This window comes from Myotis davidii, unplaced genomic scaffold, assembly GCF_000327345.1.
Source record: "Myotis davidii unplaced genomic scaffold, ASM32734v1 scaffold247, whole genome shotgun sequence".
Taxonomy (NCBI): domain Eukaryota; kingdom Metazoa; phylum Chordata; class Mammalia; order Chiroptera; family Vespertilionidae; genus Myotis; species Myotis davidii.
The window spans coordinates 2,561,569-2,574,426 of NW_006299593.1; the positions used below are offsets into that span (position 1 = coordinate 2,561,569).

Here is a 12,858-nt window from a genome sequence, read left to right on the forward strand (position 1 = left end):
CTGTCATTATTTCTTCAAATATGTTTTCAATATCTTGCTCTCTGTCATCTTCTGGCACCCCTTTAATTCTGATGTTGGTACGCTTGAACGTGTCCCAGAGGCTCCTTACACTATCTTCGTATTTTCGGATTCTTTTTTCATTTTGCTTTTCCAGTTGGGTGTTTTTTGCTTCTTCGCATCTTGAATTTTTGACTTGATTCTTATGCTCCTCTGGTCTGCTGTTGGGTGTCTGTATAATATTCTTTATTTCAGTCAGTCTATGCTTAATTTCTAGTTGGTTCTTTATCACAACATCGAGGGTCTCATTAGATTTCTTGAGGATCTCACTACATTTATCCTACATTTATCGGCGGTCTCACCAGTCTTTTCGAGGGCCTTACTAAGTTTATCAGCAGCTTCTAGACAGTTCTTGAGAGACCTTAAAAGTGTGGTTTTGAGCTCTATATCTTCCATTTCTGACATTTGTGTCCTGTTTCTTTGTCTCCGCATTTTTTTATCTTTTCTTGGTGCACCCCCTAGTGGTCTTTGTGTGCAGTCTTGTTGTAGTTAAGCTTTGATTGTTGTCGGCAATTGAGGGTTTATTTATTTTAAATATATTTTTATTTCAGAGAGGAGTGAAGAGGGAGAGAGAGATAGAAACATCAATGATGAGAGAGAATCATTGATCGGCTGCCTCCTGCATGCCCCCTACTGGGATCAAACCTGCAACCCACCCATGTGCCCTGGACTGGAATCGAACCCAGAACCTTTCAGTACGCAGGCCAATGCTCTATCCACTCAGCCAAATGGCTAGGGCTGTTTGAGGGTTTAAATTGATGTTGTGTTTGAGGGTACAATTTGAAAATAGTTGATAGCTTCTTTTTTTTGGTAAGAGAACATTTACTTGGTAAATCACAGAGGTAGAAGAAGTAATTCCTAGAAGAAATGAGGTTAGGAAGCAAGTTATAGAGGTAAAGGATGAAGTAAAGGATGGGCCCTTGGAGCTTGGTAGCGAGGAAGCTAATGGTAACCTGTCTGGGGCAGGGAGGAAGTGGGGGAAAGGAAAGGGGGAGGGTAGAGGAAAAGAAAAAGGCCCTGATGTATTCCAAGGAAGGAGAGGAGCTTCTTTATGTTTCACTTTCTGTATTAAATATCATAAGTGATTTTAACTCTGTGTGTATAGTATACTCATGCTGATGGGCTTATTGCTTTTTCTAGGGGCCTATGAAAAATGGAACCAAACTCTCTGAGAACTAAAGTCCCAGCTTTCTTATCTGATTTGGGGAAGGCCACATTGAGGGGAATAAGAAAGTGTCCCCGATGCGGCACATACAATGGAACCCGGGGACTGAGCTGTAAAAACAAGACATGTGGAACCATCTTCCGCTATGGTGCACGGAAGCAGCCGAGTGTTGAAGCTGTCAAAATCATAACAGGCTCTGACCTGCAGGTCTACTCAGTGCGGCAAAGAGACCGGGGCCCCGACTACAGATGCTTTGTAGAGCTAGGTGTTTCAGAGACGACAATCCAAACGGTAGATGGGACGATCATCACTCAGCTGAGCTCTGGACGATGTTATGTCCCCTCCTGCCTGAAAGCTGCCACCCAGGGTGTTGTGGAAAACCAGTGCCAGCACATCAAGTTGGCAATAAACTGTCAAGCAGAGGCCACCCCTCTCACTCTAAAGAGCTCCGTCCTGAATGCAATGCAGGCCTCTTCAGAAACCAAGCAAACCATCTGGCAGTTGGCCACAGAGCCCACGGGTCCGCTCGTACAGAGAATTACTAAAAACATTTTGGTGGTGAAATGCAAGGCGAGCCAGAAGCATAGTTTGGGGTACTTGCATACGTCCTTTGTGCAGAAAATCAGTGCCAAAAGCTTGCCTGAACGCCGTTTCTTCTGTTCCTGCCAGACTCTGAAGTCGCACAAGTCGAATGCCTCCAAGGATGAGGCAGCACAGAGATGCATTCATTTCTTTGCTTGCATCTGTGCCTTTGCCAGTGATGAGACATTGGCTCAGGAATTCTCAGACTTCCTAAATTTTGATTCCAGCGGTAGGTGGTATGGTAACACACTCTGTTTTTCTAAAATGACAATGAAAGTGTTCCACTAATGGCATTTGGAGATTGTCCTAGCGACCTTCAGAAGCAGTTGCTAGATAATTCAAATGAAAAGCATTCCTTCTTTTAATCCCAGTCATCACTTGAATAAAGGTTGTTTGGTTGGTTGAAATTAATGATCAAGAGACTTGAACATTTTCATTGAGACAATGAATCTAGTAAAATCAGCTTTGCTTTAAATTTTTTTACTCTTCCACAGATACCCTATTTAATAAAAACATAGAACAAGAAAATTCCCTTTTATTTTGGCTTGTTTGCTTTTTTAATGTCTTTGAAGATGGAGAAAACAAGTACCTGGTTCAAAAGAAAACCTTTAAAGTTTCTAAATCAAGTCTTGTTGTTGTTAACATATTTTTATTGATTATTTTTTTAAGAGAGAGAGGAAGTGAGAGAGAGAAACATTAATGTGAGAGAGATACATCTATTAGTTGCCTCCTATGCTCCCTGACCAGGGATCAAACCAGCTACCTTCCTGTGCATGGGACAACGCTCCAACCAACTGAACCACCCCAGCCAGGGCTCTCTTCTTTTTTTTTTTTTTAATATATTTTATTGATTTTTTTACAGAGAGGAAGGGAGAGGGATAGAGAGTTAGAAACATCGATGAGAGAAACATCAATCAGCTGCCTCCTGCACACCCCCAACTGGAGATGTGCCCGCAACCAAGGTACATGCCCTTGACTGGAATCGAACCTGGGACCGTTCAGTCCACAGGCCGACGCTCTATCCATTGAGCCAAACCGGTTAGGGCTTTTTCATTTCTTAATAATCTTTAGTTGGTAGCAGCTCCCAACTTTTTAGGTTTATATTTCTCTTTAAAGCCTCCAATCGAGTTAATGTTCTATGAACAAAATCATGTTTTGGGCTGCCTTTTAAAAGAACTTATTTTTATTGCAGGTCCACAATCTGTTTTTTAAATATATCGGGGTGACATTGGTTAATAACATTGTATAAGTTTCAGATATACAATTTTATAATACATCATCTGTATTTTGCATTGTGTGCTTACCACCCTTAGAGTTGTCTCCCAAATATAGGGTGTTCCCCAAAATGTATATACCTTTAATGGCTGTTAGCTCAATGTTTATTTCTTTTCAGATTTAACCTTTTGGAATTAATAATTACTCAAAGTGTATACATTTTTTGGGACACCCTGTATTTGACTCCATTTACCCTCTTCATCCTCCTCTGACCCCTTTACCTTCTGTTAACTTTCAAACTGTTGTCCGTGTCTATAAATTTGTTTTTGTTTGTTTGTTGCTTTTTGTTTTATATTCCACATATGAGTGAAATCATATGCTTTTTGTCCTTTTCCATCTTATTTTGTTAACACGATATTCTCAAGATCCGTCCATGTTGTTGCAAATGTCAGTATTTTAATCGTTCTTATGGCTGAGTAGTATTCCATTGTACATATGTACCGTATCATCTTTATCCAATCATCACTGAAGGACACTTATGTTGTTTCATGACTTGGCTACCATGAATAATGCTGCAATGAACATACGGGTACATATACCTTTATGAATAACTATTTGTTTGTTTGTTTGTTTTTTAAATATATTTTATTGATTTTTTACAGAGAGGAAGGGAGAGAGATAGAGAGTCAGAAACATCGATGAGAGAGAAACATCGATCAGCTGCCTCCTGCACATCCCCTACTGGGGATGTGCCCACAACCCAGGTACATGCCCTTGACCGGAATCGAACCTGGGACCCTTCAGTCTGCAGGCCGACGCTCTATCCACTGAGCCAAACCGGCATCACCTCCCCTGAATAACTGTTTTTAAATTATTTGGGTAGTTACCCAGAAGAAGGCTTGCTGGGTCAGATGGTAGCTCTATTAATTTCTTGAGGAACCTATATACTGTTTTCCACTGTGACTGTGTCAGTTTTCATTCTCACCAGCAGTGTATGAGTGTTCCTTTTTCTCCACATGCTCGCCAATACTTGTTATTTATTGTCTTACTGATAACAGCCATTCGAACAGGTGTGAGATGACATGTCATTATCATTTTGATTTGCACTTCAAAGGAACTTCTTTAATGTAGGCAATCACTCCATTGTTTGGGGATTTGGATTTTTATAAGTTAATTTTTCTCTAAGTAGAGACCCATACTTCCTCCTGGGTAGTATTAATAATTCAGAAATATGTTATATTTTAGGTCTTAAAGAGATAATTGTGCACCAGTTGGACTGCCATTCAGAATCAACAGTATCAGCTTGTGAGTCTACTCCATCGAAGGCAAAGAAGAGGAAAAAGGATGAAGTATCTGGTAAGAAGCTATTTGGTTTGTTTATAGGATGGTTTTATCTTTAGAGATTGTTTTATGTGTTTCACTGGATTTCAGCAATGATAAGAATCAGTTTTTATGTGTTTCTTTTCCTGAAAAAATTATACCATCCAGTGATAATTCTTTGTCTAGTCAAGCTAAGAGTTGGTTTTACTGATTAAATATAAGATCAAACCAAACTCAGCTTTTATTATTGAATATGTTTGTTCATCCCTTAAACATTCAGACTAGTCTTAAACCTTAAACTGCCTTTGGACAGTGTTATAAGGTTTTCATCCATAGAATGTTTTTAAAAACTTGTGACAATAATTCATTATCTTTTCTACATTAACATAGGAATATAGTTTGTTATTTGCAAATAACAAGTAATAATACCACTGTCAGTTAAGGACCCTTACAAATCAATATGAAACTGCTAAAGTACCCTAGTAGATAAGTGTCAAAAGACATAGACTTTAAATAAAGAGAAAAATTTACCTGGTCCACAAATGTGGACAAAACTCCAAATGTGAACAGAGAAATGCAAAAATTTTAGAAATACAAAAGTTAAAATAAGATACTTTTTGCTACCAAATTAACCAAGATTTTTAAAATTATGAGACCACAGGTAAAAGAGGTGAAGTTCAGGCTCTCTGGCATGGCTAGTGCAGTGTAAATTGCCATGATTATCTGTTAAGAACCTGAAAAATACTACTACTCATAGGGATAATTGCTGAAGGTGGGTCAGGTGATTCTGCACAGGAGTTTTAGTGCTCAGAAGTTGGAGGAAGGTAGAGAAACAAAGTGACATGATCACTTTCATGCTGTAAGGTAATTCTGGCAGCAGTGTGTAGCAGAGATTGTTGTTAAATATTTACTTATTGGTCTTTCCCAGGAAATCTTGAAATTCAGACAGTAAAGTTCTTTCCCTTTGATGCAGTAGCCCACTTCTAAATAATCATTTTTAAGGAAATAATCCTTGGTACAGGAAAAGCATTTTACCCAGAAATGTTCATTTTATTGTTATCTCTATATATAAAAGCCTAAGTGACCGTTAGGAATGGGTGACCACTGGTTGCTATGACACGCACTGACCCCAGGGGGCAGACGCTCAATGCTGGAGCTGCCCCCTGGTGGTCAGTGTGCTCCCACAGCCAACCTCCCGCGTCTGGCTAAACTCCTGCGGTCCCTCCCCTCCGGCTGGCCTTGTCGAGACTGGGCGAGAGGGCCCCGATTGGCCCGATTGCCGTCCAGGCCGAGGGACCCCACAAATACAGGTCTCTAGTTTATAATATTAAAAAATTAGAAACAATTAAGCCCACCACTGGGGATAGGTAAACTAACCATGATAAAACCACTTGCTAGAATATCAGGCAACCACTAAAAATGATTACATAGAATTTGGAGACATTTTTAGGTCACTCAGGTAGCCAGACAAGGTACAGAATGCTCAAACTTGACTTTCAGATAAACAATGAAAAAATTTTTAATATAATTATCTCCCATGCAAAATTGGGGCATACTTATGTTAAAAATTCATTTATTTGAAATTTTATTTATTTATTTTTTGGCTAAATCTAGCAGTCCTGGTAAAATCACAGCTACTTAAAATCACAAAAACCAGCAAAATAATCTATTCATAGGGGGAAAAAAAGGAAGATAGTTCACCAGAAAATCAATAGTAATTGTCTAAGAGGTAGAAACAATGGATGAAATTTTTTTTTCTCTTTCACTTCTGGTTTTCTCCACTTTCCTAGATTTACAGAAATTTAAAATATTATATATAAAGGCTAATCCTAAATTAGAAATTATCAAAGCTAACTTAGAAATTATCGAAGACTTTTTATGTTTTTCACTCTTTAGAAATGAATATAGAATCTATTTATATTGTATAGGCATGTTATTAAACACTGTAATGATTTATGGTTTAGGTGCACAGACGAACAGTTCACTGTTGCCTCAGGATGCACTGAGCAGTAATCTAAGGAAAAGTGGCCTGAAAAAGCCTGTGGTTGCTTCTTCATTAAAAAGGCAGGGTAAGTTTCCCTGTCCCAGAATAAGTTAAAAAGGTGGGAAAGCATCCGAAAGAAGGTAAAAGCAATATCCAAAGAAACATTGCATGGTGTCCCCAAAGAAATGTTAAGATAAACACTAGTAGGCACTAAGACTGAAGTCTGTCCTGTCCCACGGGTCTCAAATCTTGCTCAAAACCAAATTGTAGTCCAGCCAATGCTGCTCAATGGTTAAGCATCGAACTATGAACCAAGATACAGATTGATAGTTGGTCAGGGCACATGCCTGGGTTGGGGGCTTCATCCCTAATAAGGGGCATGCAGGAGGCAGCCAGTCATTGATTCTTTCTCATCATTGATGTTTCTGTCTCTCTCTCCCTCTCTGAAATCAATAAAAACAAATGAAAAAACAACAACAAATTGTATTGTTTAAGTAACAAATCCAACAAAAATTACTGACATGTTTTGGTAGAGGTATTTTGTAAGATTTTTTCCTCTTGCTTATTAGCCACATACACTTAGTGTGGAGATTTAAAGTAGTTGTTTTTGTTTTTTTGTTTTTAATGTTTTTATTGATTTCAGAGAGGAAGGGAGAGGGAGAGGGAGAGAGAGATAGAAACATCAATAATAAGAGAGAATCATTGATCGTCTGCCTCCTGCATGCCTCCTACTGGGGACTGAGCCCTCAACCTAGGCATTTGCCCCTGACCGGAATCAAACCTGGGGCCCTTCAGTCAGCAGGCTGATGCTCTATCCACTGAGCCAAACCAGCTAGGGCAGCCAAAGTTGAAGAAGAAATATGTTTATAGTTATTCAGTGATAAATATTTATTGAAAAAAATAATATAGTCTGTTCTCTACAGTTAGTGAAGTTTGAAAACATACCTAAAAACAATAGCATAGCTATTGTTCTGAATTTATGAAGACAGAATAACTAAATTTGAACATAACACATATTTATATATACACATATATATCTTTTCTAATGAGAATAATTAAGCTCAGCTATTTGGGGAATCAACCGTTTATAAACTTCTACTTATACATTTTATAAAAATAGTTTAGTTCAATTTTGGTAGTATTTTTTGAATACTTGCTAAGATATTGTTGGCCATGTAATATGACTGGGTGATTAAAAACTAGATATCGAAAGGAGAAACTAAGATGGCGGCAGAGATAAACACCGGGAAATTAATGCCGCTCACAACAATTGATTAATACCTCAGAGAAACAATACGGACTTCATCCAGAACCATAGGAAGCCTGGCTGACTGTAAACTCTACAACTAGAAGGAAGGAAAAGCACACTGAGACCCGCAGAAGCTGCAGGAGAGAAGCGCAGAGGTACGGGGATCTCGCGGGGCTCGCGCGCGGAAAGGGGGTGGCACCCGAGGTTGGAAGGTCAGTAAATAAACAGATCAACTGTATGAGGTAGAAGGTTTTCTACAAATTTTCATCACTTCCTTTTGGCACAAAGAAGAAAGGAAATAGCTTTTAATCTAAATTATCACTATTTGCATTTACCAATGAGAATTTTAATTTCAAATGGATAGTAGTTATGGCATTGGTATATCTCTATAAAAGAAGCTATACTTTAGAAATGTGAAGACATTTCAGGAGAAGAAATAGAATAGAATAGAATATTTCTGTGCATATGGACATGTTAATCAGAAAAAGGACTAATTTATAGATCTCTAAAAGCCATTATACAAGGCCATTCTTCACTTTGCAGTTTAGTGTTGAAAGGCTGCAAACTTTCTATGGTTACTAATCTTCAACCTATTAGTATCTCAGAGCTTTTCATTTCTTTTTTCCTAAATGGATTCTTTGAAAAAAAAATCTAGAATCTTCTATTTTAATTTCTTTGATTTTCAGCTGCTTGTTCTTTTTTTATCTGTGCAAACACTTTAACTTTTTTAAACTTCAATTAACTGTTTCTTTTGTAAGAAAAAATAAGTTACTAAGACATTGCTTTTGTTTTTACTAGCCTGCAGTCAGCTGTTAGATGAGGCACAAGTGACCTTATCCTTCCAAGACTGGCTGGCCAGTGTCACAGAACGCATCCATCAAACCATGCACTATCAATTTGATGGTAAGTATTGGTCACCCAGCTGGGACTGTTGCTGAAAGTAGGATAAATTAAAGTAATTGTGCTAGAGTTCTCTGTTGTCTTTTTGTTTGTTTTGCTTTTTAAATATTTTTATTGATTTTAGAGAGAGGAAAGGAGAAGATATAGACAGAAAAATCAGTGATGAGAGAGAATCATTGATCAGCTGCCCCCTGCATGCCCCCTACTGGGGATTGAGCCTGCAACCTGGGAATATGCCCTTAACTGGAATCGAACCTGGGACCCTTCAGTCCGCAGGCTAATGCTCTATCCATTGAGCCAAACCAACTAGGGCTGTTTTGTTTTTTAAAATATATTTTTATTGATTTCAGAGAGGAAGGGAGAGGGAGGGAGAGATAGAAACATCAATGATGAGAGAGAATCATAGATAGAGTGCCTCCTGCATGCCCCCTACTGGGGATCAAGCCTGCAAACCAGGCATATGCCCTTAACTGGAATCGAACCTGGGACCCTTCAGTCCGCAGGCCAATGCTCTATCCACTGAGCCAAACTGGCTAGGGTGAGTTCTCTGTTCTGATAGAAAAAATAACTGGGCTGACTCCCAAATACACTGGGCCACAAAAAGTAGAAATCTAAGTGAAAGAAGGAAATACTTACATAATTTAAATGCAGTATCAGCAGAATGAATTTAGAAATGGAAGAGGAAAACAGCAAATAATAAGTAAAGGTAGATACCTTTGATCTTGGGTGTATGATCTTTGGTGGTGTTAGCTTGACCTTTGTTCCAAAAAGGCATCTGAACTGTCCTTAAGAGTCTTTCTGGCCCTAGCTGGTTTGGCTCAATGGATAAAGCATTGGCCTGTGGACTGAAGGGTCCTGGGTTCAATTCCAGTCAAGGGCACATGCCTGGGTTGTGGGCTCGATCCCCAGTAGGGGGCGTGCAGGAGGCAGCTGATCAATGATTCTCTCTCATCATTGATGTTTCTATCTATCTCTCCCTCTCCCTTCCTCTCTGAAATCAATAAAAATATATTTTTTAAAAAGAGTCTTGCTGAAACCGGTTTGGCTCAGTGGATAGAGCGTCGGCCTGCGGATTCAAGGATCCCGGGTTTGATTCCAGTCAAGGGCATGTACCTGGGTTGTGGGCACATCCCCAGTGGGAGATGTGCAGGAGGCAGCTGATAGATGTTTCTCTCATCGATGTTTCTAACTATCTCTCTCCCTTCCTCTCTGTAAAAAATCAATAAAATATATTTTTTAAAAAAAGAGTCTTTCTGTAAGAGATATTCTTTAAGTTGTTTGTTTATCCATGTGGTTCTGGATGTTTTCCCTCTGCTGGGGCTAGGTAGCCCCTTGGACACAGTTTTTTAAGAAAGACTCAGAACTCTTTCAACCCCTCCTTTGAACACTCTATTGACTTTTGTTGACCTAGTGTCTTATAAGCTTCTTTAAAGGTTTGTTAAGTATTTTCAAACATTTTTCCTGCCTTTAGATCATATTCAGAGAGCAAGACTAGTGTTTATTGGATAAATAGTTTCCTAATTTTGTGATCTCTGGCATTCCGGGTCCTGAACATCTGAGAGAGGGCATGTAGTTACTCTGTTTAGACATGAATGCACATACAAGTGCCTGGAGATAGCAGGAGTAAATCAAGTTTGCCTTCTCATCTCAGCCTCATTGTTCTCATCTCTTCTTATTTCATATACCCTTTCAAGGAAAAGTTTGTGTTGTGGTGGTGCTTATAAAATTGGGGATTTGAAAAGTTATCCTTGGTGGTATTGATGACAAGGATCTGCTATATTTTTTTATGATTTCAAGGGATCAACAGTAGGGAAGGTGACAATGCTTGACTCATAAAGGCCAACCAAAGCCTTATTTTTGCCATTTTATAAAGAAATCTCTTTATAAAGTGAAATTTTTAATTATTACTGTCCTTCAATTCCATTTCTTCCACCTCTCTCTACACATCAGAAGGTCACTAAGTTTTTTTTTCCTTTGTTGCACTTTATATGAGTTTCTTCTTTTTTTTAACTTTTTTTAAAAATAATTTTTATTGCTTGAAGTATTACAAAGAGTATTACATATGTCTCCTTTCCCCCCCCTTGACATTCCCCCAGCCTCTACACCCTAGTGTCTTGTGTCCACCAGTTTTTTTTTTCTAACTTTGAAATAGTTTTATTGGCTCATAAAGCCTGTGCATGTAAAAAAATATCCCAACACTATGTAGTATTTAAATCACAATTACATTTTTTACCAATCAAAACTACCCAGAATATACATTAAAAAAAAAAAATTCTACAGAACTGCCTGGCCAGTGTGGCTCAGTGGTTGAGTGTCGACCCATGAACCAAAAGGTTCCCTGTTCGATTCCTGGTCAGGGCACATGCCTGGATTGCAGGCTCAATCTCCAGTAGAGGGTGTGCAGGAGGCAGCCAATTGATGTCTCTCATCGATGGTTTTATCTCTATCCTTCTCCCTTCCTTTCTCTCTAAAATCAATAAAAACATTAAAAAAATCCTACAAAACTGAACTCTGAAGTGACATTATGATTTAAATACTATGACAACATAGATAATTCCTTATAACATTAATTCATTGACCAAAGCTGCCAGATACTTTCATAAGCCTAGCCACTGCAGAGTGCAAATGAACACAGTTTCAACATTACACTTTTTTTAAGTCTTTATATATATATATATATATTACTGATTTTTTTTAGATATAGGCAGAGGGATAGAGTTAGAAACATCATGAGAGAGAAACATCGATCAGTTGCCTCCCACACACTCCCCAGTGGGTATGTGCCCCCAACCAAGGTACATGCCCTTGACCGGAATCGGACCTGGGACCCTTGAGTCCACAGGCCGACGCTCTATCCACTGAGCCAAACCGGTTAGGGCTTAACATTACACTTTTAGTTGAAGTAACTGTGCCTCCAACTAGGAGCTCTGAAATTTCTGGCATAAAAATTTGATCTGTTTTAACTGAATGAGTTTCTTCTTGTTTCCTAAAGGCAAACCAGAGCCACTGGTGTTCCACATTCCTCAGTCTTTTTTTGATGCCCTACAACAGAGAATATCTATTGGAAGTACAAAAAAACGGCTTCCCAACTCCACCACAGGTATGGGAGTTTTTCTTCAACAATAGCCACAGATGTCTTGTCCTTAGGGAATTATGTTTGAAAAAATAGTGTGGAGTTTTCAGGATTAGGACTTCTAGCTGCATGCTGAGAGCATGAAGCCTTAGCCAGTCAACTCTTGGAATAATGATCACACTCTTCAGTGCAACCCCATATTTATTCCAGTGCAAGTTAATGGAACAATTCAGAAAGCGGCAGACTTGGTAAAAGAACAATGAAGTGCAATAAATGTGCCCACCAAGAAGTTTGATATTTTCTAGATATGAATCAATTTCAACAAAAGAATCGCAGGCTCCGATCACTATTGGGCTGGCTTCTTGGAAGCATATTACAGTATGTATCAAAACTAAACTTGCCCAGCCGGTGTGGCTCTGTGGTTGAGCATTGACCTATGAACCAGGTCATGGTTTGATACCCAGTCAGGGCACATCCTTAGGTTGCAGGCTCAATCCCCAGTAGGGGGTGTGCAGGAGGTAGCAGATCAATGATTCTCTCTCTTTTTTTTTTTTAAAATATATTGATTTTTTACAGAGCGGAAGGGAGAGAGATAGAGAGATAGAAACATCGATGAGAGAGAAACATCGATCAGCTGCCTCCTGCACATCTCCTACTGGGGATGTGCCCGCAACCCAGGTGCATGCCCTTGACCGGAATCGAACCCGGGACCCCTCAGTCCGCAAGCCGACACTCTATCCATTGAGCCAAACCGGTTCGGCAATGATTCTCTTATCATTGATGTTTTTTTCTCTCTCTCTCTCTCCCTTTCCCTTCTTCTCGGAAATAAAAAAATATATTTAAAAACACACACACAAAAACACCTAAAACTTATTTTTTTGTGATTCCTAATTTTTGATGAAGATTTTAGAGTTATTCTTAGGCTTGGAACACTATCATTACATTATTCTGGTACTTATTTCTTGGTTTTACATAACATCTTTCTATTAGATATCTCAACATACTTATTGGGTAGCAAAAGGAAATAAGGGAGAGAAGGGAGGAAGAAAGAATTACTAAGTAATGACAGCTAGAAATCAATGCTATTTCTTCATCAAGTTGTTATTTGATGAGCCTGGCCAGTGTTGTTCAGTGGTTGTGTCGACCTATGAACCAAGAGGTCATGGTTTGATCCCTGGTCAGGGCACATGCCTGGGTTGTTAGGCTTGATCCCTAGTAGGGGCATGCAGGAAGCAGCTAATCAATTATTTGCTCTCATCATTGATGTTTCTATCTCTCTCTCCCTCTCCCTTCCTCTCTGAAATCAGTAAAAT

General features: G+C 39.0%; 1 protein-coding gene across 2 annotated transcripts in view; it reads left to right on the forward strand.

The window, feature by feature from the left end:
• LOC102770438 (chromosome unknown open reading frame, human C2orf42) overlaps positions 1-12,858 on the forward strand; it is a 22,750-nt gene that overhangs the window by 5,209 nt on the left and 4,683 nt on the right. For both annotated transcript variants that reach the window (XM_006775311.2, XM_015571509.1), the window contains exons 3-7: positions 1,198-2,033; positions 4,265-4,375; positions 6,304-6,408; positions 8,371-8,475; positions 11,465-11,572. In XM_006775311.2, coding sequence (XP_006775374.1) covers positions 1,211-2,033; positions 4,265-4,375; positions 6,304-6,408; positions 8,371-8,475; positions 11,465-11,572 — 1,252 coding nt within the window. In that variant the 5' untranslated portion in view covers positions 1,198-1,210. The remainder of the gene's footprint in view (positions 1-1,197; positions 2,034-4,264; positions 4,376-6,303; positions 6,409-8,370; positions 8,476-11,464; positions 11,573-12,858) is intronic.